Source organism: Protopterus annectens, chromosome 1.part2 (genome assembly GCF_019279795.1).
Source record: "Protopterus annectens isolate FY-2018-M chromosome 1.part2, PAN1.0, whole genome shotgun sequence".
Classification (NCBI taxonomy): domain Eukaryota; kingdom Metazoa; phylum Chordata; order Ceratodontiformes; family Protopteridae; genus Protopterus; species Protopterus annectens.
In genome coordinates this window covers 672,471,857-672,494,966 of record NC_056727.1, presented here as the reverse complement: position 1 = coordinate 672,494,966, position 23,110 = coordinate 672,471,857, and the positions used below count along the sequence as shown (strand labels likewise).

Sequence of the window (23,110 nt, the reverse complement as noted above, 5' to 3'; positions counted from 1 at the left end):
TTATATATGACAGAGGTATATCTCTATTTGAAAAAAGTAGAAATTAATATTTTATTTGTTTGAAAGGATGAAGGGCGAGGAACAATTTATGGAAGAGTTAACGACAGAATCAGAAACCTGAAAAGCACAAGGGCGAGGAACAATTTATGGAAGAGTTAACGACAGAATCAGAAGCCTGAAAAGCACAAAGAAAATAGTTTATGCAAAAATATTTAGCACAGAATTTTGAGAAAGTAAAAGAGGAGGTACTGAGATAATTAGTTAATAGGGATAAGGTTGGAACAGAAAATTACATATTGTAAAAACAAGGTTGCTGTTAATAAATCGTGAAATATAGCATAGTGTGTTACATTCCTGAATTCAGCCTAATAGTTTTGTTCTTACACGACTGCTTTTTACAGTTTGATAGTTTGTTATCAGCTGTGTGAATGAATGTGCAGAAACAATTTTAGAATACTGTACCTGTCAGTCAGTTAACCAGTGCAACTTTTTTTTATCTAAATATATATTTTTGAATTCATAGGATATTATTTAAGGACAAGGGTCGGAACTGGGAAGAAGTAGAGAAGAAACTGCAACCAGAAATTGAAGTCCCTATTGTGAAGACGTCAAGCATGGTAAGGAAAACTGTGCCATTTAATTTTATATCTTTGGAAATTAAATTTAAAATGAATTGTGTTTGTGCTGTTTAGCTGTATGTTTGTTGCCCTTTTGCTTACATGTGCAGACAAGATTGTATTCTTTTTTTGAGGATATTTCCAGCTTTCGTATTTTTGCATTGCATGATGCGCATTAATAACAAATCAAGTTGATGTCTTGCAGTCTTGGTTATCTACCTGTGTTTTAGCCTGTTGTAATTGGAGGCCTGGGAAGAAAACTTCTGAAGAAGTAGTAATAGAATTAATTGCCCCAGTTTTGTAGAGGGATAAATCCCTGACTACAGTGCAGGTGACTTATGTTAGTGAGTTGCTGACACAGGAGCTGGGTGGGAATAAGGGAGGGATTGAGTTCCTTTCGCTAGCTTGCCCATTTGGTGGGGGGATACCTTTGCTGATATTTACAGGAGTTTCAGTGAATCACTGATCATCAGAACATAGCAGAACTGCACTGCAGAGTAGTAAGCTGATTAGCCAAAAGCTGTATGGGTAGCATGCATGTGCACTCAAGCAGCAATTGAGGTGTCTCAGAAAGCTGAAGATGTGAGAGGTTAAGGCTGTTCATCAGAAATCCTGATGTCTTTTGTATGATCATTGTTGCAGTATTGCTACTATATGTTAAGTATCCTACCAGGGATACCATAAGGTTGGCTAGAATACCAAAGCTTGCATGCCTTCCTGTCACTCTGTCTGCCTCATGACCCAGGCACAAAAGATCATGCTGATACATAAAGAATTTACAAGCCCAAAGTTCCTCAGAACATTCTTGCTTCCTGCCCAAACAGTGAGCCTACATTTTTGCTTTGCTGTGTCAGACATTTGGTCTGTGCCAGTTTGTATTGCTAGTGGGCAGATAATTGCTACCAGTGGGGACCTTTCCTGTTTTTCTTCAACTAAAGTATTATTTCATGTCAGTTAAGAAAGGCAAATGTGACAGCAAGAGGTTGATAACATATAAAGATGGACATTCCAAGTGTTTATTCTGTTTAGGTAATTACTAAAACTTTATGGCATTTTCAGTTTGTAAATCATTTGTTCCTAAAACTATCTGGTGGCAGACTGGCAGTTATCTAGAAAATCAGAGACTAGAGGAGCTTGTCTGAAGTAGGATGACTCCCGAATCTTCCTTGTCCTTCTGCAGCTATGTTAGAAGCTTAAGAAGTTGAAGCCTGTGGAAGTTTCCTGTGTCCAGTCAGAACCAGGCGTCTCTGCTGTAGCACTTGATAAGCCCTCATAGTGTCTTGTTTTGGAAGCTCCTTCTGTCAGAGGACAACAAGGTGCATCACTTCGGCGTGTCCATCCCAACCAGCCAGATGGCCAGCAAGGTCACAAAGGAAGAACCATGGCTGGTCATTTCTGGGGGACCTAAGGATGTACCATAGATCCTCATCAGAGTGGAAGTCCCCAATTTGCTAATAGAAATTTAAGCTGGATAACTTTACAGTCTCAGGACCTATGGTGCTCCCAACTGTTGTATATATAGGATGCCTTAGCAGAGCCAGTCATCTTCCTAGAGAAATATAGACTTCAGTACTCAGTCCAAAAATTTTTGATGGATCAGCATTCTTGTCAAGGCTATTTGAGAGTACATAATTTTCTCAGTGATATATATGGTTAACAGGACTATGCAAGTGACAAGGAGTAGTGTGGCTGGGTTGATTATTATTCTCCATTTGAGTGTATTTAGCTGGCCAATGAGGTGGGTGGATTCTTATTCTCAATTTGAATGTCTTTAACTGTCCAGAGAGGTAGGCAATTTCTTAGCCTTCTGGCTGTACTTCACTTACAAACTTGTCATGAAGGCAGTCTTAACAGCTATGTGTAGACCCGGTCTGCTTTTTGGTGCTCAGACATTTGAAGATGAGCACTTAAGAGTATACCATCCAAGTGGCAATCATATGCTTTTATGCTATTAAGCCTTGTAAATGTAAACTGTTGCTACCTGAATGGATCTACTGTAGTTGCTTATCTTCAAAATGAAGGAAAACCACCTAGTTGGGGTAAAGTGCCCGATTCCTGGGGTAGTGCTTTTGTCATGAGTTGGTCCTTTTCCAGGGAATCTCCCAGGAAGAAAAGCAGAAACTTAAAATGTTTCTTGTACTGCATCTTTAACTATGGACAGGGAAGATGGGTTGGGATTTGGTAAGGGATTGCTCTCTGCTTTTAATGTTAAACCATGTTTACTCACCACTAGCTTCTAATAAGAAAAGAAAAAAAGATTTTCCTCATACTCTGACAGTGATTCCTTGTCAGATGAATAGGGAGGAGAGAGTGAATGTGATTCTTCAGTTAATTCTTCTCAAGCTGAAAATTCTGATTTTAAGGAAAGTGTTTCTTTAGGTTTTCCTTCAGAGGCATTATTTTTTTCTGCAACAGCTAATACAATGAAAGATTTATTTCACTGAAAACGGGATGAAATCCCTATCTCCCAGCAGAAGTAGTATGATTTTTTGTAAATGGATTTTCCACAGTCTGCAGCTTTTTCTTTCTGTGCTATCTAGGATGTTTTCTTAACAGCTTGCAGTATGCCTGACAGTCAGCCTTCTGTCCCAGAAACGTTTTGTATGTTATATAAAGTACCTCAAAAATATAAATTCCTATTTTTCTAATGTTCGGCGTTTTCATTTTCACCTATTACGTATTTCGCTCTTTTTGTACATTGTCATTTGTGCCGATGTAGATGTATTCACTATTTACAACTTTCGTGTTTATAATATAGACCCGATTATACATACCATGAAAAAATTTAGGTTGGGAGGGTGGCCTAATGGTTAAGGTGTTTACCTTACAAGCACAAGGTATAGGGTTTGAGTCTCACAAGGGATAATTGGCTAGGCTTAAAATGGCTCGCAAGGGCAGTTAGCCTAGTATTAATCTATGAACCTACAGAATCTATGAACCTATGAACAATACAGATCCTGCAGGGATATCTTTATCTAAGCCTTCTATTGCTAAACATACTGTGAATGCTAATCTCATTCCCTCTGGAAAGGGTGGGAAAGCTTTTGATAGATTTGGGAACATAGTTTATTCTTTTGCTACCTTAACTTTCAGAATTTTGAATTGCCAGACTCACATTTTAATTTTTTTACTGCCCTGTTTTGAAAACATGAACCTCTTCAACTGTGCCTGCTACTGAGGTAACCAGTCACTCTTTGAAGTGTTCTTATGATTCTGCTGATGCTGCAAGCTGCAGCAGTGATGATGATAAATGTCATATAAATAAATAATTGGTAACCCAGAGGGTAATAGAACTTGTGCCCTCAAATCAGATGGGCAGAGGCTTCTATTCAGTGATTTGTCAGGTACCAAAGAAACGGGGAACTTTGAGACCAGTCCCAGATCTCTCCATTCTAATCTGTTTATCAAGATTTCAAAATGCTATCCATTCAGTCCCTGTTACCACTTCTTCTGATATCTGCGTAGTAACATTGGGCCCAAAAAATGCTTACCACCACCTTCTGTTTTGCAAGGAATTCAGGCATTTAAGATTTTCTGTCTGGCTGACATTATTAGTTCTCTGTCTTACCCTTTGGTCTGTTTACTGCCCCACTGCCAAAGTGCTTGACTCCAGTGATTGCTTACTGCGGGCTTCAGGGCACTTGCAGACACTTTTTCCAGAGGTCAGGATTCCCTGACATGAGCCATGAAACTCTTACTCAGTCTGGGGTTTCAACTGAACTTGCAGAAATCATCTCTCTTCTATTTCCACTCTTTGGTTTTACAGGGATTGCCTTCTAGACTAATTGCTGGGAAGAGTTTTTCTTTTGCTGGACAAAATAGAATAGTGCAAGGAAATGCTCCTGGATGTTCTGCTAGGAGATTTATCAGGATTCTGGGTTTCATGGCTTCTGTGATTCTTATGATTCCCTTAACCAGACTTCTCATTACAACGGTTCAGTGGTGCCTCAGATCAGTCAGGACTCATCATCAAACATCCCTTTTCTTTTCAGATTCCTGTTCTGAGATTTGTAAAGAGGGAGTTAGTTTGGTGTGTGGACTATTTTATCTCTTGGCTCAGGTCTGCCCTACTCTCATCAGCCTCCCTCTCAGTCTGTCAGAACAGATGCTGCAGACTTTGCTTGGGAGAAGTTTCAAAAGGGTCAAGTGCAAAGTCTGCAAACAAATAAAAGGGTACCTGATCTTATCCCCTTTACAGACTTGCTTTGATTGCCTGGGCGGTAGCAGTTCGCATCAGTCTAACTCTTCAGGCTTCATACATTTTGTCACAGCAAAATTGTGTAGCAAACAAGCTGAGCAGGACCAAGACAGGCTGTCACAAATGAAAATTACACCAAAGTAGGAGTTTTTCAGGAATTGATCCAACTGTGGGGAAGGCAAATAGATTTGTTTGCTCCCCTTTAAAACTGACAGCTAAAAGAAATTATGTGATTCCTTGCAAACAGGTCTGGATGACAGGCACCTTCTCATTCCCATGGATAGGAGTGTTCCTGTATTGATACCCATTGGTTCTTCTAAAGGTCCAGAAGGACTCTGCAAAGACTGTGACTCCCTTTTTGACCAAGGCAGCGGACCAATTACATTTGTCTACAGAATTATAATGACACAAGATTATACGGGTCTATATTATAAACACAAAAGCTCAATACATCTACATCGACACATAAAGGTCGATGTACAAAAAGAGCGAAATATGTAATCGGCGAAAATGAAAATGCCGAACGTATTTGCTTGGCCAGCAGGGTGATCATGGGGATGAGGAAATATATCCTTTTACCCACTGTAGTGCAGTCTCAGAGTTGGTATATTTAAGTAGGGGGCTTGCCCCCTGCAAAAGTGTGTTAATTTAATTTTATTTAGTTCGTTTGAGCTTACCTGCATGCGCTGTTGGTTGCCGAAACACGTTCGGCGTTTTCATTTTCACCTATTACGTATTTCGCTCTTTTTGTACATTGTCATTTGTGTCGATGTAGATGTATTCACTATTTACAACTTTCGTGTTTATAATATAGACCCGATTATACATACCATGAAAAAATTTCAGATAAATGTACTTGCAAGTAGTCCAGGGAGCAAGCAGTGCACCAGTTTTAGTATATTTTAAGGAGGTGATGAAGAGGTAGAGAGAAGAAGAGTAGAAAAAAGGGTGAATTATTTGGTGGAGAGGAAAACTCTATAGGAAGCTAATGTATGAGAAATTCTTGTAGCAGATCCTTATACAGATATAAAGCAAAAATAGAGCCAATTTTGTATTTTCCGTTCTTCTCAACTGAATGTTTTATCAGATCTATGCAGATCCAACATCGGCAGATCTAGACTTTTGGATCTGAAGCTCAGGCTTCTCCCTGTACCCATAATCTCAGAGTCAGTAGGCTTCATACCTAGTGCTTAGTATTTTTCCTTTTCCTTCTTCAAGGGTTTTTGTAATTCTTCAGCCTTCTCCCCCTAAAAAATTATCTTGGTGTATTTTTTCCTGCTGATCTTCAGAGTTTATGGTTGGAACTCTAGGACTGAATGTTACTTGTTGTTGGTTGGCCTTACCTAGTCTTTTTGTAGTAATTAAGTGTTACTGTTGCTTTTGTGATCTTTGCTGTTTGTGTATACTTTGTTTCAAGATGTCTGACAAGGCGTTTGGCTTTAAAAGGTGCATTTTTTGTGGCCTTAAGCTTCCTCCACAGGGCACACATGCTGCTGTATGGGGGTCTTGCATCTTGGTAAGTATTGCTGTGCAAACTCCATTTTCGGGACCAGAGCTGTGTCAGACTGATGGTTGAATATGGCCTTGAAGGTGCTTCTCCCTGCCTGTGAAGGGGAAGGTGACCCATCAAAATCTATTTAATCTCCCTTGAGCAAGAAATTCATAGACTGAATTGAGGGAGAAAGGTGAAAGAGAAGGACAAGGATAAGGAGGTATCTCGGGAGAAAGTCTCTGGAAAGAGGTCCCCTGACCTGTTCCTGTAAATTTGAGTGTTTCCCAAGGGTTGCTTGTAACAAAGCTGAAAGACTGTGTCTCTTTGAGTCTGACAGTATCTCTAATTTGATCCAATCTTACAGCATCAGATTTCAATTGGTCCTGGAGCCAGTACTGGGATCGACTAAAGATTTTCTGATCCTTCCCTTCTGCATGGAACTTCAGATCTTAGCATCTTGACTCTGGTGTCTGCTTTGGAGACAATCCAGATTAGTTCACAGAACATGTCCTTGGCTAGTTCTTTGGATCCCTTAGGGCTTGCCCTGGGACCAGTCTCCACTTAGGCCTTTGAGTGGGTCTTCTGTAAGTCTAGAAAGCAGGCATGCCTCTCACACTTGGAGCTATCCCTCCCTCTTGCTGATTTCTTCAGGTCGTCTACCTCCTCCTCCTCCTGCCACTTAGAGACAACCAGCCCCTAGAAGTCTCAAGACAGCCCATGATGTGCACTCCCTGTTTCCGAGTCATCCCTGAAACCTCCCACCACAGAAGTACAGCAGAAGCATGTGTGAAAAAGTATACCCACTTCGACGAAGGGGTGGGTTCCCCCTAGATCCTCCCCAGAAGATATTTCCTTTGGTGAGATTTAAGACTATTAAGACAGAAGAGAGGATGATCCAGTGACACCCCCTCCCAAGAGGAATCGTTATTCATCGAAGCCTTCTGGGTTGGCCTGTTAACTTCCTGGGTAATTCCTCCTGCTGAAGAACTTCTGGATTTAATTTTGAGGCAGACTTCGAAGGAACTAGATGTGTAAGAACCAATCCCCCATATACCTGATAAAAATCTTAGTCTCTTCTCAGGGAAGACCTTTCTGGAGCAAGGGTCCACAATAGTTTCATGGTGTAGCAGCAACCAGCAAGAAAGAGCTTGCTGAAGAGATCCACACTATTCATCACCCCAACAGGGAGGCCAGGGAGTTAGACAGATTAGGAAAGGAAGTTTACACTTCAACAACCTTTGCAAAAACTAGACTAAACTATTTAACTCTTCTAACATGATTTCAGAGTGACTTGACCAAAGAGTTTTCCAAGTCTCTGTAAGGGTCCTTACCTATGGAAGCCGGTAAAACAGCAGATATACAGCTGGCTACCATCCAGTCCCTCTCAAACATTGCCATGCTTCTTATTTTCAGTGCAGCTGATGGCAAGTCCAGAGCAGTGGGCACTGACATTGCCATCCTCTGGTATGCTTGATGAGTTTCTGAGTTTTCGTGGAGCACTTTAAGATGTCCTTTATCAATGCTTCCAATGATGGCTCTACTCTCTTTGGACCCATATGGGAGTAAAGCTTGAGCAAGAAATCCCTGGCGTGAAGTAACAGACTCCTGGTGGAAGCAGTTATGAGACAGTTGATCTGAAAGTGAGCTAGATAGCAAGACTTTATTTACCATTGGAATCTGCTTCCGTATTCCCAAAGGACTCTCTCTTGCAACCAAAGAGGGGACAAGAAAGCTTTGGTTTGATAAATCTCAAGGGTTTGCACCCAATACTTCCGGTGACAAGCCCCTTTCATGGCAGAGGTGGTCCATTTTTGGAGCCCCTTCTCTGACAAACCATTTCAATGCTCCTGAAGTTGCCCAACTGCTACACTCTGGAGGCATTTGAGGGGGGGGGTTCTTATCTCTGCATCCCTTAGCATGGACACCATCACACAAGATACTTGGGTGCAGAGAATCATAAACAGAGGCTACACAATTTCATTTCTTTCTGCTCCACCCCAATGTAAAAAGACTCTGTTCCATCCCAGTGTAAAAAGACTTCCAAATGTTCCACCCATGCAAAGGGAGGCTGCAGCACAAGAGATAAAAAAGCTGCTAGACAAGTGAGTCATCTGGCAGATCCCACCAGACCAGTAAGGATCTGGAGCCTACTCAAACTTATTTTTCGTACCAAAGAAGAATGGGGACCACAGACTCATTTTGGTTCTCAGCCATTGAAGCCAGTATATAAAGCAGACAAAGTTCTGGATGGTCACTGTTCAGTCCATCCTATTGCTATTAAGGAAGGACAGCTGGATGTGCTTGATAGACCTTCAGGATGTGTACTATCATATCAAGATAGCGAGATAGTCCAGAAGGTTCCTCCACTTTTGGCTGGGAGCCAGTCATTTCCAGATCAGAGCCCTGGCCTTTGGTCTTACCACAGCCCCTGGGTGTTCACCAAGTGCATGACAGTGGTTGCAGCTCTCCTTAGACTGCAGGGGTTCTGCGAGTTCCCATACCTGGATGACTGCCTCATAACTGATTCATCCAGGAATCTTTTACTTCAGGCCAGGGATTCCTTGCTTCAGCTTTGCTCCCATCTATGAATCATGATCCTTATGGAAAAATCAAAGTTGGTCCGTCTCCAAACAATAGAATTCACTGGAGTCCATTTGGATATGACAGTTCAGATAGCCAGAATTCCAGAGTTGAAAATTCTCACCCTTCTCACTAGCATCAACAGTCCTCTCTCATCAGAAGTCCCCCGCCGCATGCATATTACGTCTGTGGGGATCTGTAACAGCTTCTTTCACCCTGGTTCCTCAGGCCACATTTTACATGAGGGTGTTGCAGTGGACCATCACAGTTCAGTGGTCAGTGTTTTACCAGCCAATGCAATTTCCCATTTGTCTCACCAGCATGTTCAGGCAACATGTTCAGTGGTGGTTGGACCACCCTATTAGTCTTCCAAGGTCAGCCTTTTATTTTATGCCCCCTCAGGCCACAGTGATTAAGGGCATTTCCCAGCTAGGGTGGAGTGGCATTTTATGGGAAAGACAGTCAAAGGCACATGTTTTGCTTCAGAGACCAGTCTTCACAGTAATGTCCTGCAGGTATGCTTTTTAGGACTCCCACCCCAGGAGTGTGATTCTGATCCAGATGGACAACATAATGGTGGTGTGGTACATGAATAAACAAGGGGGACTGCATTCTAGTCAGTTGTGTCAAGAAGCCAGGGTTTGGCAGTGGGCAGTGTCTTCCCATCTCTTTCAGGTGGCACTGCATATCCTAGGGAAATCCATTGTTTTAGCAGACAAGCTGAGTGGGCCCACCTTCTTCCTCACAAGTAGTCCATCAATCAAGCTGTGATTCAGTGATTCAGCCACTGGGACCAGCAATACTGTGGCTTATTTGCCACCCCTCCAACACCAAGTGCAGCAACAACTTTGCCTTCATCCTTCAGGAGGGGAAGTTCCCAACCAATACTTTGGTCCTCACTTGCCTTCTGTATACTGAGCCTCCTTACTCCCCTCATACAAAGTTTCTGCAGAAAGCAATGTGGGTGCAAGGCAAGAGTGATCTTCATTGCCTCCTTTTGTCCTCAACACGTATGGTTTCGCTGTCATTGGCCTCACCTGACGCATCTGCCTTCAGTGTTCGATCCCATTCCATACTTCATCTCTCACCCATCTGGCAAGTCTTACTTGGACATAACAACCCTAAAATTAACCGCATGGTTTCTCCATTTCCCATGATGACCAGGCAGTCCATGCTGTCATCTCAGGTGTTTCATATCCTAAAATCCTCTCAGAAACCCTCTATAAGGAAAGTTTACAAAAGCAAATGGAAGGGATATATGGGTATCTAGTAGGGAATATAGATCCTTTTTCTGCTCCTTCTTTGAAACAGTTACCAAAGCCATAGATGAGGGCAAGGTAGTCCACACAGCCTACCTGGACCTCGCAAAAGCCTTCGACACAATACCCCACTCGGGCATCATAAATAAGCTTACCAGCTTAAATATCAACCCCTATATCACAAGATGGGTTGCAAACTGGCTCAGAGATAGAACCCACATGGTCAGAATCGCAGGTGCCATGTCCAAATCCAAACCAGTTACAAGTGGCGTCCCACAGGGCTCAGTTCTGGGACCTCTCTTGTTCGGTATATACTTCTCTGAGGTTCAGGCTAACATGGGGGGATTATGGCTGACAAAGTTTGCAGATGACTGCAAACTGGGGGCCATAATCGAATCTCCAGCTGACACAAGCATCCTCCAAAAGTGTCTCACAGAGATGGATGCTTGGTGCCAAAACCACGGCCTCAAGTTAAATGCTAAAAAGTGCATAGTCATCCCCTTTGGGAAAAACAAGGTGCCCACAAATTACCACATAGGTGGTAATCCATTAAGTACGGAAGAAGTAATTGGAGATTTGGGGACCAACGTAGATTGTAATCTCTCCTTAGATAATCACGTTGCCAAAGTGGTTAGAAAGACCTTCTATATAGCCCACCTTATCACAAAAGGGTTCGCATCTAGATCAAGAGAGGTCATTGTGCCCCTCTACTCGTCACTCATCAGGCCCATAATTGAATACAATGCCCCTTTTGGGATGTACCTTACCCAACACCTGCAGCAACTGGAAAGACCCCAAAAGTACCTCACCAAGAGGATCATGGGCTACAAACAAATGTCCTATGCAGCTCAACTAAAGAAACTTCAGCTCTACTCAGTTGCTTACCGCCTACTCAGAGGCGATCTATGCCTGATGTACAAAGCCATGTCAAACCCAGAATTAATGGACATGCCCCACCTCAAAAAATCCAAGTTCCTTAGAACTACACGCTCCAGGGACCTAAACCTCAGCACAAAAATAAATAGGACATGCTGGAGGGACAGATTCATTTCCCAGAGGCTCCCCTCACTCTGGAATAGAATCCCAATTCATGTTAGACATAGGCCCTCGCTGACCCTCTTCAAGTGAAATTTGGACGCGTGGATGGGAAATCGCAAATTCACCCCTGGGATCTCTCCTGTGTCCCTGCTAGACAGAGGCACAGTAAACTAATCTTAAAAGGGTACCTTCTGTGACCTACTTTACAGAGGCACAGTAGGCTAATCTAATAGGGAGACGGAAGCCAACTACACTCTGGCTAGGCTTATAAATGCCCTAGGGCAGATAGCCTAGTATCTACCTATGAACCTATGAACAGAATTCCCTGACAGCGTTCAAGGACCTACTACATCCAGGACAACTATTAATAAGACGGACAATACCACAGTTATGTGGAACATAAACAAGCAAGGGGGCACACATTCCTACCCCTATGCAGGCAAGCCATGACTTTGTGGAACACAGCACTGACTTATCAAGTACATCTGCAGGCTCAATTCCTGCCAGGAACAAAAAATACACTGGCAGACAAACTAAGCAGAAATCTCATGGATCCTCACGAATGGAAACTAAATCCACAAGTATTCAGCATGATAACGAGGAAATGGGGACGCCCAGACATAGATCTTTTTGCCTCCCCTCACAATTACCAAATACAGAAATTCTGCAGAAGAACTTATCACTCTCAAGCATGGAAAGTGGATGCTCTATCATTCAGCTGGAAAGGCCTGACAGTCTATGCCTTCCCTCCGATGCCTCTCCTTACCAAGGTACTCCTAAAAGTCAGACAAGAAAGGCCAAAATTGATCCTGATTGCCCCAGACTGGCCATGCCAGCACTGGTACCCACTCCTAAGGAGCTTGTCTCAAGGCCCAGGTTGGCCTCTACCTCAAATTCCTCATCTTCTGACGCAACAAAACAATCAGATTCTGCACAGTCAACTCAGAACCTTAAATCTGGCAGCATGGCAGGTAATGTAGCCACTCAGACTGCACCTCTCTCTAAAGCTGTTATGGATGTCATTTTAGAAGCCAGAAGGCCTAGCACTAGGAAATCTTACACAGAAAAATGGAAGAGATTCTGTGCTTGGAACCAGGCACAAGGCCTCGAACCACTGGTCCCTAATATACCTCAGGTTTTACAATACCTAACTGAGATGCTGGACAAAGGCCTATCTTTCTCAGCAGTTAAAATATATCCCTCTGCCATTTCAGCTCATTACAATACAGAGCCTCCTATTTTTTCACATCCTCTACTACGACAGTACCTCAGAGGGGCAAGAAATATAAGACCCCCAAGGAGAGCACCAGTACCAACTTGGGATCTCAATTTTGTTTTATAAAAACTCACACTGCCTCCATTTGAGCAAGCCAGCACAGCTGATCTAAAATTCTTATCATGGAAAACTGCTCTGCTCCTAGCAATAACTTCAGCAAGAAGAGTTTCAGAGTTACAGGCATTAATGGCTGTGGAACCTTTCATCATTTTTCATCAGGACAGGGTCTCACTTAGGACAAACCCAACATTCATGCCAAAAGTGGTCTCCAGTGTGGCCTTGAACCAAACCATTCATTTGCCTACTTTCTACCCAAATCCACAAAATAAAGGGGAGAAACTTTTGCACTCTTTGGACATACACAGACAGCTAAGATTTTATCTGGACAAAACAAAAGCTTTCAGAAAAACTGAGCAACTGTTTGTAACTTATGCTGCAGGATCACAAGGAAAGCCTATTACAAAGCAGACAGTTTCAAAATGGATAGGCCACTGCATCCGCTTCTGTTATGCACAGCATGGCAAATCAGTGCCCAAGGGCATTAGGCCTCATTCTACAAGAGCAGCAGCCACTTCAGCAGCTTTTCTCAGAGGAGTACCAACCAAAGCCATTTTAGAAGCTGCAACCTGGAGCTCAGTGCACACTTTCACCAAGCACTACCACTTACCTCTCTACTCTAAATCCAGAGCAGGCTTTGCCACTGCAGTTCTGCAGGGCCTGGTAGCCTCTCCAAATCCTATTTAGACCCAGCCACCCAACCTCAGCTTTGGGATTCTACCCAAGTGTAATGACTGCAACAGTGAAACACGATGAACATAGTACAGTTGTGTACCTACCATAAATGTAGATGTTCGAGTGTATTCACTGTTGCAGTCCAGGTTACCCACCACCATCCCCCTTTTTATTGCTGGGACTTTTCTGTACTTCTCAACTCTATACAACCTATGTGGTGTATTTCCTTGTAGATGTAGAAAATGTTTACTGTAATATATGCATGTTTTTTTGGCATATTTTTATCTTTCCAGCCTTCCTATCTGGGGGCACCTGACATCTGGGGCAAGAAAAACTGAAGAAAATGGTGTCGGTTGCAACTTTTATACCACTGGCGCACTGATGTCAGGGAAGAGGCGACAGCAACCGACGCCGGACCAAGACTTTGGAACTCAGGGTGACTGCGGGTCGCCTGCCAGCAGGATAACCCATGTGTAATGACTGCAACAGTGAATACACTCTAACATCTACATTTATGGTAGGTACACAACTGTACTTTCAGGAGGAGATTTCTACTACACTGGTTGAGTATAGGCAAGGGTCCACACAGCCTAAGGTTTTAAGGGCAAATGTCCCTTAAAAGAAAAAGAAACAAGCATGTTTCCCTGCTAAATATTCCCAGTGTGAATGGCAAGATTTTATCCAGGGGTTGTTTAATGCCTAAAAGTCTCCCCAAGGAGTTTCTGTGCCTGCTCCTCCTCATTTATCTACTCCCCTTAAGAGTCCCAGAGAGCAGGAATCATCTGAAGAGGATTTGGATTCTGAGGAAGAGTCTTTGGCATAGTCCTCTCAAATTCCTTCCCCCTTGGATTATGGATCTGAGGCAGAAGATTCTGTTAGTCCATATTCTCCTTTGGAATAGCCGTCCTTTGGGGACACTGTTTTTCGCATGATGGAGTATTTCAAATGAGATTGTTCTCAGGTTTCTAATATTCATAAGCGGTATTATGAACTCCTCCAGATAAAGTCACCTAAGCTTTCTGCTGTACCCCGCAGTCTTGGATACCTTTCTAGATACCTTTAAAGCAGCCTCTGTGGCCCCTGATTCTCAAACTCCATCCCCTAAGAAACCTGATAGATTTTTACAAGGTGCCTGATTGTAAGTCTTGTCTTTTGTCTTCTAGTAAACTACTCCCATCAGATAAGGACACTAGAGCTATTGAACATTTAGGCAAAAAGGTATATACTGATGCCACCCTGTTTTTTCGAGCTTTTAATTACCAGACTGATATGACCAGGTATATTTTAGCCCTTCTTTCTCAAGCAATGGCTGACCTCCATGATTCAGAAGGGATGCTCTCGTCCCTTTCTGTTCTGAGTTCTACCTCTCAAGTGAATCACCACTCTGTTAAATGTAGTTGTGATGCAGCTGATGCCTCATCTCGGGCTGTTGCCTTTGGTTCTCTTTTGAGACATTATTCTTGGCTTCATCTCCAGTGATTATTTGATGATACTAAGGTGAAATTGTTGGATTCTCCTCTTGATAATAACCTTTTTGGTGCTGCTGAGCTTTTTAAGTCTTTCCAGGGTAAAGGCAAGGCCTCACAAGAATTGAAACATTTTTTTTCTCTGCTAGCCCTAATCTCAAGAGGAGTTTTCCATCCAAATCTGCTTTTGTAAGCAGACTGCTCCTAAAGTTAAGAAGGGTTCTACGTGTGTACCTCCTGCCTAGTCTACTCAGACTCCTACTTCTCAGAAGACCTTTTTCAAGACAAATCAGGTACTGTATGACAGTTTGCTTCCCCTTTCCTTGGGTCAGGTTCCCTTATCCCTTCGTCTTTCCCTGTCCCTTCATAATTGGTTAAGGGTCCCTCAAGACTCTTGGGTTCTGTCCATCATCTGCCAGGGATACTTCATGGTGTGGAAGTCCTTTCCTCCCTTTCTGGGCATCCGTCAACCTCCTCAGGAACAGCTTCCTTTCCTTCCAGAACTGCTTTGGGGCCTTTTGGCACAGGGCAACATTCAGGTCGTGCCACCTGCCGGGAAGGGCAGAGGTTTTATTCCAGGATGTTTCTGGTTCCCAGGAAGGAAGGCACCTTGAGACCCATTCTGGATCTTTCTTAGCTCAACACCTTTCTGAAGGTCCTTTCCAGATGTTGTCCCTGCAAACCCGGTTCCCTCTTCTCCTTCCCCAGGCTTTCTTAGTATCCTTGAACCTCAAGGATGGTTATCTTCACATCCCATTTCATCCCCTTTTCAAGAAGTTTTTGTATTTCTCTGTCTGTACTTGCATTTTCAGTTCTCTGCTTTGTCCTTTGGCCTTTCTCCTGCCTCAGGGGTATTCATCAGATGCCTCATTCATGTCATTGTCTCTTGTAGAATGAGAGGGTTTTAAATCTTTCTTTATCTGAATGACTTTCTCATTCAGGCTTCATCCCCAGAGGTCTTGTTTCAGCACCTCCAGTTTATGGTTTGTCTCTTGCAAAGCCTAGGGTTACCATAAACTTTCAGAAATTAGTCCTGGTTCCTTCTCAGGGTCGCATTTTTCTTGGTTGCAGGATCTAGACCATTCCTGATGTTCTTCGTGTTTCACTGTTGCAGTCATCACATTTGGGTTATCCCTGCCAGGATAGCCCTCGGCCGGCCCAAATACCAGAGGCTTAGTATTTCTGCATCAGTTGCTATTGCTTCAGGACTGACGTTAGGTCGTCAGTAGTATAAAGTAAGGCAGCCGACGCCATTAAATCAGTCTTTCTTGCAGTTTGCATGAGTGCCGGTCAGCCACTACCTGAATTTTGTCTTCCGAATTGCAGCTGAAGTCTTCTAAATCTAAGTATCCCAGTGGGGATCCTTTTTTCTTGCACTAACCTATGTCACAAAAAGTTAACAATTGTCTCGCCTGTGGAAAGCAAATACCACACCGAGACTTTCATTCTTACTGTGTCACTTGCTTAGGCCCAGACCACGACGTCCCCCGCTGTTGCATCTATGCTTTGTTCAACGCCAGAACTGTACTTCATCGGGCCCTTATTGTAGCTAGATATTTTTGCTTAGAGTCTTCGAATTCCGATATGGCTTTGGTAAGCCGTCCGACAGCAGATCTTCTGAAAAAAAGCGTAAAGATAAAGACAGAGATAGACTGTACAGGTCCAAACTTACCGACAGCGCTCCCATTAAGCTATTCATCAGTTCTCCGGTCCTCATTGAGGCACTATTACAGCCCCTGATGCCCGCTTCTGTGGATTCGCAGGCCGCTACCAAGACCCTTTTGGAGTCCGGTATGCCACAAAACTCTTCTTCGACTAAGGATCCTGCAGTTGTCTCTACCTTGGATGGGTCCGAAGCCGCTGAGCAGGCACCAGCTTCCGCGAAAGTCCTTCGCATTACCGATTCTCGACACAAACCAATGACTTATTTCGCGACTACCGTTCTTTCGAAAACTACTGAGTTTCTTAGGCCCAGGTTACGAACCACACCCAATAAACTGACGACCCAATCTCAGGCACCTGCTTCCTTGCCTCAGTCTCAAATGCTTAAAATGGCAGAAGACCTTGTCATGCTGATCAGGGGAAGCCAGGTTACCCCTTCCAAAAGAAAAAGAGATCTGTCCCCTGTAGTTTTGTCTGAACAAGAGTCCAATGACTCTGATGCATCGGAGTATGAAGACATGCAATCCCTCTCTGCTTATGAGGAATCTGATGCAGAGGATTCCATTCCTTCAGCCTCTTCCCTAGAGGATTTTCCTTTGGGGAAACCCTTCACACCTTAAGGGAGCATTTCCAATGGGAAAGTCAGGACTACCCACAGTCTGAAAAGAGACTCAGAGAATTCTTATATCTTCCACAGCACAGACCCCTGGCCATCCCCCCAGTCCTGGATGTTGTGGAAGATATTTCCCTGGAATCCAGCTGGACTCCTGACACCCTCTCTCCTGCAGCCAGAAAACCAGACAGGTATTACAGAGTCCCTCACTCACACAAATTTCTTTTTAAAAATCCTACTGCTGACCCTGAAGTAATTTCTCAAGGGCTTAAAGGAATTAAAGCAACCTCTGCTAAGAATCCCACCCCCTCAGATAGGGATTCCTGAGCACTAGACAGATGGGGTAAAAAAGTATACACCTCAGCTTCTCTTGCTATCAGAGCACTAAATTGTCAGTTCCATATGCTAAAATTTCAGCAGCATACCCTGGAACTCTTCAAACAAAAAATGTCTTCCTTTCCTGCTTATGCGGAATCTAAAGAGTTTCAAGAGTTAATGCATTCTGCAAGTCAAGTAACTAAACACACCTTGCACTGTGGTTTTGATGCCCTTCTGTAGGATGTAGGCATCCTACAGAAGGGCCTCACTGAGGCAGATGCCTGGTATCAGAAGCATGGCCTCAAGCTCAGTGCCAAAAAGTGCATTGTCATCCTCTTTGGTAAAAACTCTGTACCCATGAACTACCACATAAACGGCAGTCTACTTAACGCCAAATGTGTGATAAGAGACCTTGGGACCCAGGTGAATAGTACCTTGGGACCCAGGTGAATAGTAATCTCTCCTTTGATAATCACATTGCCACAGTACTCAGGAAATCCTTCTATCACAAAAGGGTTCTCATCCAGGGAAAAAAAGAGGTCATCATTCCCCTCTACCTGGCACTCATTAGACCCATTATAGAGTACAATGCCCCTTTTGGTATGTACCTCACAAGACATCTGCAGCAGCTGGAAAGGCCATAGAAGTACCTCACAAAGAGGATTACTGGCCTCAAACAGATGCCCTACATTGACCATCTCAAAAAAAATTCCAGCTTTACTCTGTAGAATATCAACTACTCCGAGTAGATCTCTGCCTAACATATAAAGCTATGTTAAACCCAGAGCTGTTGGACATGCTACACCTTAAGAAATCCCAGTCCCTCCAAGCTACATTCTCTGGGGACCTAAACCTTGTCACCACAATAAACAGGACATGCTGGAGGGATAGATTCCGGTCCCAGAGACTTCCTATACTCTGGAACAAGGTACCCATCTATGTCTAGCAAAGTTACTCATTAGCACTCTTCAAGAAAAATCTTGATGAGTGGATAGGCAAAAGGAAATACACCCCGGAGGTCACTTCTGTGGCTCTGCTCGACAGGGGCACTGGAAATTAACTTTCTTGGGTGGCGTAAGCCAGGGAACCTTGTTTACTAGGCTTACTTAGGCCCTTGGGTTAATAGCCTAGTACCTACCTATGAACCCTAGAAGCTTCTTGCAGGGCAGCAGTCACCGGTTCTGTCCTTAGAAGGCATGCATGGCTTAAGGAACAGCCCTTACCAGACCATGTTAAATCTAAATTGTTGGATGCCCCTTTTGCACAAAGACAACTTTTTTGGCACTAAGGCAGAAGAGATCTTAAAAATGATGAAAGAAAAAGCAAAATCTATGCAGACGGTTAAGGGTTTCTTACAGGTCCAGCCACCCAGGTTCAGCAGGCTTTGTCCCTCCAAGCACTGCTCCTTTCCTGCTCCCACCAGGTCAGTTCAGCCCAGACCCCGGGGAACCAGACCCCACAGACAGCAGCCACAGGGAATGCAGAGATCTAAGCGGTGGGCTACCTCCACTTCAAAACCATGGAGTTCTAAGCCACTCCCTTATAGCAAGAACTTGCAATGCCTCTCCTCCCCCACCCCCTCCCTCTGCCCACCTCCACTTACCCCTAGGAGGAAAACTCTCCTTTCATGCAAACACGTCGGCCACCATTACCAATGACTGCTGGGTCCTCAACATAGTGTCCCAGAGATACAAATTTTCTTTCCACACCCTTCCAACCCCAAAAGGATTCCCAGATCTACCTCAAAACCAGTGGGCAGAGGTGCAAAAGCAAGTCCTTTCCCTGCTCTCCATGAGGGCAGTATAGCACATTCCTGCAGAACAGAAAGGCCAAGGTTTCTACTCCATAGGTTCATAGGTAGGTACTAGGCTATTGGCCCTAGGGCCTATATAATCCTAGCCAAAAGGTACCCTGGCGTTTGCCACCCAAGAAAATTATTTTCTTGTGCCACTGTCGAGTAGAGTCACAGAAGTGATCCCCGGGGTGAATTTCCTATCTCCCATCCAATCATCAAGATTTTTCTTGAAGAGTGCTAATGCGGAGCTTTGTTTGATATAGATAGGTAGTTTGTTCCAGAGTATGGGAAGTCTCAGGGACAGGAATCTATCCCTCCAGCATGTTCTGTTTATTGTGGTGACAAGGTTTAGGTCCCTAGAGCGTGTAGCTCAGAGGGATTGGGATTTCTTTAAGTGGTGCATGTCCAAAAGCTCTGGGTTTGACATAGCTTTGTGTGTTAGACAGAGATCGCCTCTGAGTAGGTGATATGCGACAGAGTAAAGCTGCAGTTTTTTGAGACAGTCTGCGTAGGGTATCTGTTTGAGGCCGGTAATCCTCTTTGTGAGATATTTCTGCAGCCTTTCCAGTTGTTGTAGATGTCTTGTGAGATATATACCAAAAGGGGTGTTGTACTCTATAATGGGTCTAATGAGTGACGAATAGAGGGGAACAATGATCTCTCTTTTCCTGAATAAGAAACCTTTTGTGATGATGTGTGCCACACAGAACGATTTCCTGACTACTGTGGCGATATGATTATCAAAGGAGAGACTACTGTCCACCTGTGTCCCAAGGTCTCTTATCACACTTTCGGTGTTAAGCAGACTACCGCCTATGTGGTAGTTCATGAGTACAGAGTTTTTACCAAAAGGGATGACAATGCACTTTTTGGCATTGAGCTTGAGGCCATGGCTTTGACACCAGGCATCTGTTTCAGCGAGGCCCTTTTGTAGGATGTCCACATCTTTTGGAGTTTTGATTATGGTTCCTAGTTTGCAGTCATCTGCGAACTTCGTTAGCCAAAGACCTTCTGTGTTAGCCTGTACTTCAGAGAAGTAGATACCAAACAGGAGAGGACCCAGGACTGAACCCTGTGGTACTCCACTTGTCACTGGTCTGAAGTTGGATTTGGAGTGTGCTACTTTCACAGTGTGGGTTCTGTCAGTGAGCCAGTTGGCAACCCGTCTTGTGACATAGGTATTTATACCTAGTTTAGTGAGTGTATCTGTAATTCCAGAGTGGGGGATGGTATCGAAAGCCTTGGCGAGATCTAGATAGGCTGTGTGAACCACCTTACCCTTATCTATGGCTTTAGTGACCACATCAAAGAAGTCTATTGGGTTTAGGAGACATGATCTGCCTTTTACAAAACAGAACTGGGTGGGGTCCTGAGTTTGGAGATTATCAATGTCATTGTTTATAAGTTCCTTGATGATACGTTCCATAGCCTTGTAGACTAGGCTTGTGAGGCTAATGGGGTGGTAGTTTCCGGGGTCCATGATAGCTTCCCCTTTGTGGAGTGGGATAACCGTCACTGTGCGCCATTCAGTGGGCACATAGCCTGAGGTGAGGCTATGATTGAACATGGTACTTAGGTGAGGTGCTAGTTCGTTCTGTAGTTCATGTAGAATGCAGCCTGGGATGTTGTCAGGTCCCATGGAAGCTGAGAGTGTGCTTTTTACCTGTGCAGCCGTGATTACAGGAACTTTGCATTCTTCCGGTATAGAGATGGGCCCTTTAGGGGATGAGAGGGGGGGTAAAGTTAGCACTGAACCTATCTGCCAGGATGTTGGCAATATCAGTTTGTTCTGTATATTTAGTGCCATTGTGCTGTAACATAGAGCAGATCTGAGTGTTGCCATTGAGATTCTTGACATAGCTATAGAATGCTTTGTGGTTGTCTTTAGAGTCAGTGGTGATTTTGTTTTCGTAACTAGCTTTTGAGGATTTTATGAGGGATCTCAGCTTCTTACTGAGGCTGACCAGGGAGTTCCTCCAGTCATGGGATTTTACTCTTTTTTGCAACAGTTTCTTTCTTCTGTTGTACAGTTTGTTTATGGCAGAGGACCACCAGATTGGCTTCCTTTTTTTGGAGTATAGCATCTTGGTTCTGTTAGGGATTGCACGATCCATGCACTCGTGTAAGTGCTTATAAAGTGCATTTGTGTAGGATTCAGCAGTCATACCTCTATTGTTCTTCAGCATGGTGTCGCAAAGTTTGCCACTTCTGTCTTAAGAAGCGTGAAGTTGGCTTTGGAGACATTATTTTTGGTGGTTTCCCTAATGGGGGGTGGGGGAGGGATATGGATATCTAGGGTGATTAGCTTGTGGTCGGATCTGACCAACGAGGAACTGACCTCTGGTGTGGAGCATGGGTTTCCCATGTTGGTAATAACCAGGTCTAGGATATTGCTGCCCCTGGTGGGGGTGTGGATACGTTGATCCAAGGCATTGGAATTTATGAATTCCAGAAAACATTGAGCACAAGAGTTGGTACATGAGTAGTTTTCCCAGTTAATGGTGGAGTAGCTGAAATCGCCCATTATTAGGGTGTTAGGTTGTACCCTAATATTTTCCAGTGTATCAAGAAATGAGGAGTGGGAATCCCGGGGCATGGTGGGGGATCTGTAGCAAGCTACAATTTGGATTGCTGTCTTGCCCAGAGTTAGTTGCACTTGGATAATCTCGGATGCATTATGCTGAGCAACTAGCCTGGAGGTGTGAATATCCTTAATGAATATGGACACACCTCTGCCTTTAGTGTTTTGGTCCAGGTTAGGTGGCCGAAAGGTGTGATATGAATTATAACCTGGTTATGCAGGGCTACTCTCTGGAGGGTTGAACTAGATCTCTCTCACTGCACAGATGTCAATGTTCTCCATTTTAAGGAGTGCCTTGAGTGAGTGCATTTTGAGGTTTAGACTTCTAGCATTGAGTAACAATACCCTCAGATTCTGCTTGCTTGTACCTGTTATGGTGGTGAATTTGTCATTTGAACCTTGCTTAAAAAAGGCATTATAGGGGTGGCTAGAGCCTTAGCCAGTATCCGGAATCCCAGGGGCAACAGGTGCAGGCCATCTCTGGCAAAGCATCGTGGCTTGTTGATCATGTCATCCCAGGCAGACAGATACTGGATCCCCTTAGAATGACAGCAGGCTTAGCCAATTGTTGAAGTCAATCATTTTGTCCTTGTACTGTGGTATCATTCTGGGTGATAGCAGGATGCTACTCAGAGCTAGGGTTATACCTGCCTGGGCTACAATATTGGACAGCTCCTCCATGTCCCTTTTCATGTAGTCCAGGGAGGTACGTCTCAGGTCATTCACACCAACATGGACGACGACAGAGTTATATTTGTACTTGTTGTGGAGTGACCTGAGTGCATGCGTTATGTGGCGGATCCTGGCACCCGACAGGCAGCTGACAGTAACTTTCTCCTTGTTTAGCCTGGTGAATGGAACATCAGTGTGCCAGACTATAGAGTCACCTATGACTAGAGTGTTGGGTTCGTTGTTATGCCTTATGGGCTGTGGTTGAGTGGCACACTGAGTTTGTGGGCTATGTGTCATTTGGGTTGTCTTGGGGGGTGGAGTTTGCTTGTGTTTCTGCTTTGGAGGTTCCTGTTGCTTGGGCAGGTTTTTACTTAGAGCCTCCACGAATGTAGGTGTGTGTTTTGTGTTTCTATGTGTGTGTTTTGGTGGTGTAGGTTTTGAGGGACTGTGATGAGTGTGGTGTGGTGCAAGTGTTTACCTTCTCCTCTTGACTGTCTAGTCCACTCTTGGGTGAAGAGAGCTTTGCTTCCAGTTTGGCTATATAAGTGCATCTCTCACAGGTTGTGGTGTTGGGTGGTAGGAGGAAAGGGTTGGCTGCATTGCCCCAAGATGTCCAGATTCATCAGGTAGACAGGAGAAAACACTGGAAGCTGACCCTTAGGCATTCTTGGATAGGTGTTTATATGTTAAGTACTAGAAACTGTTTTCCTCTAGACAAGTGAGGAAATTTGAGTGCTGTAGTAATTTGTAGCTTATTTAGTGCTTACAATGAGTTCTGAACAAGTGCTGAGCTCAAAGAAACAGATGAGTG

General features: G+C 43.9%; 1 protein-coding gene across 8 annotated transcripts in view; it reads left to right on the top strand.

The window, feature by feature from the left end:
- CEP170 (centrosomal protein 170) overlaps positions 1-23,110 on the top strand; it is a 2,077,048-nt gene that overhangs the window by 1,921,393 nt on the left and 132,545 nt on the right. For all 8 annotated transcript variants that reach the window (XM_044058284.1, XM_044058266.1, XM_044058311.1 and 5 more), the window contains one exon: positions 524-617. In XM_044058284.1, the coding sequence (XP_043914219.1) occupies positions 524-617 (94 nt within the window). The remainder of the gene's footprint in view (positions 1-523; positions 618-23,110) is intronic.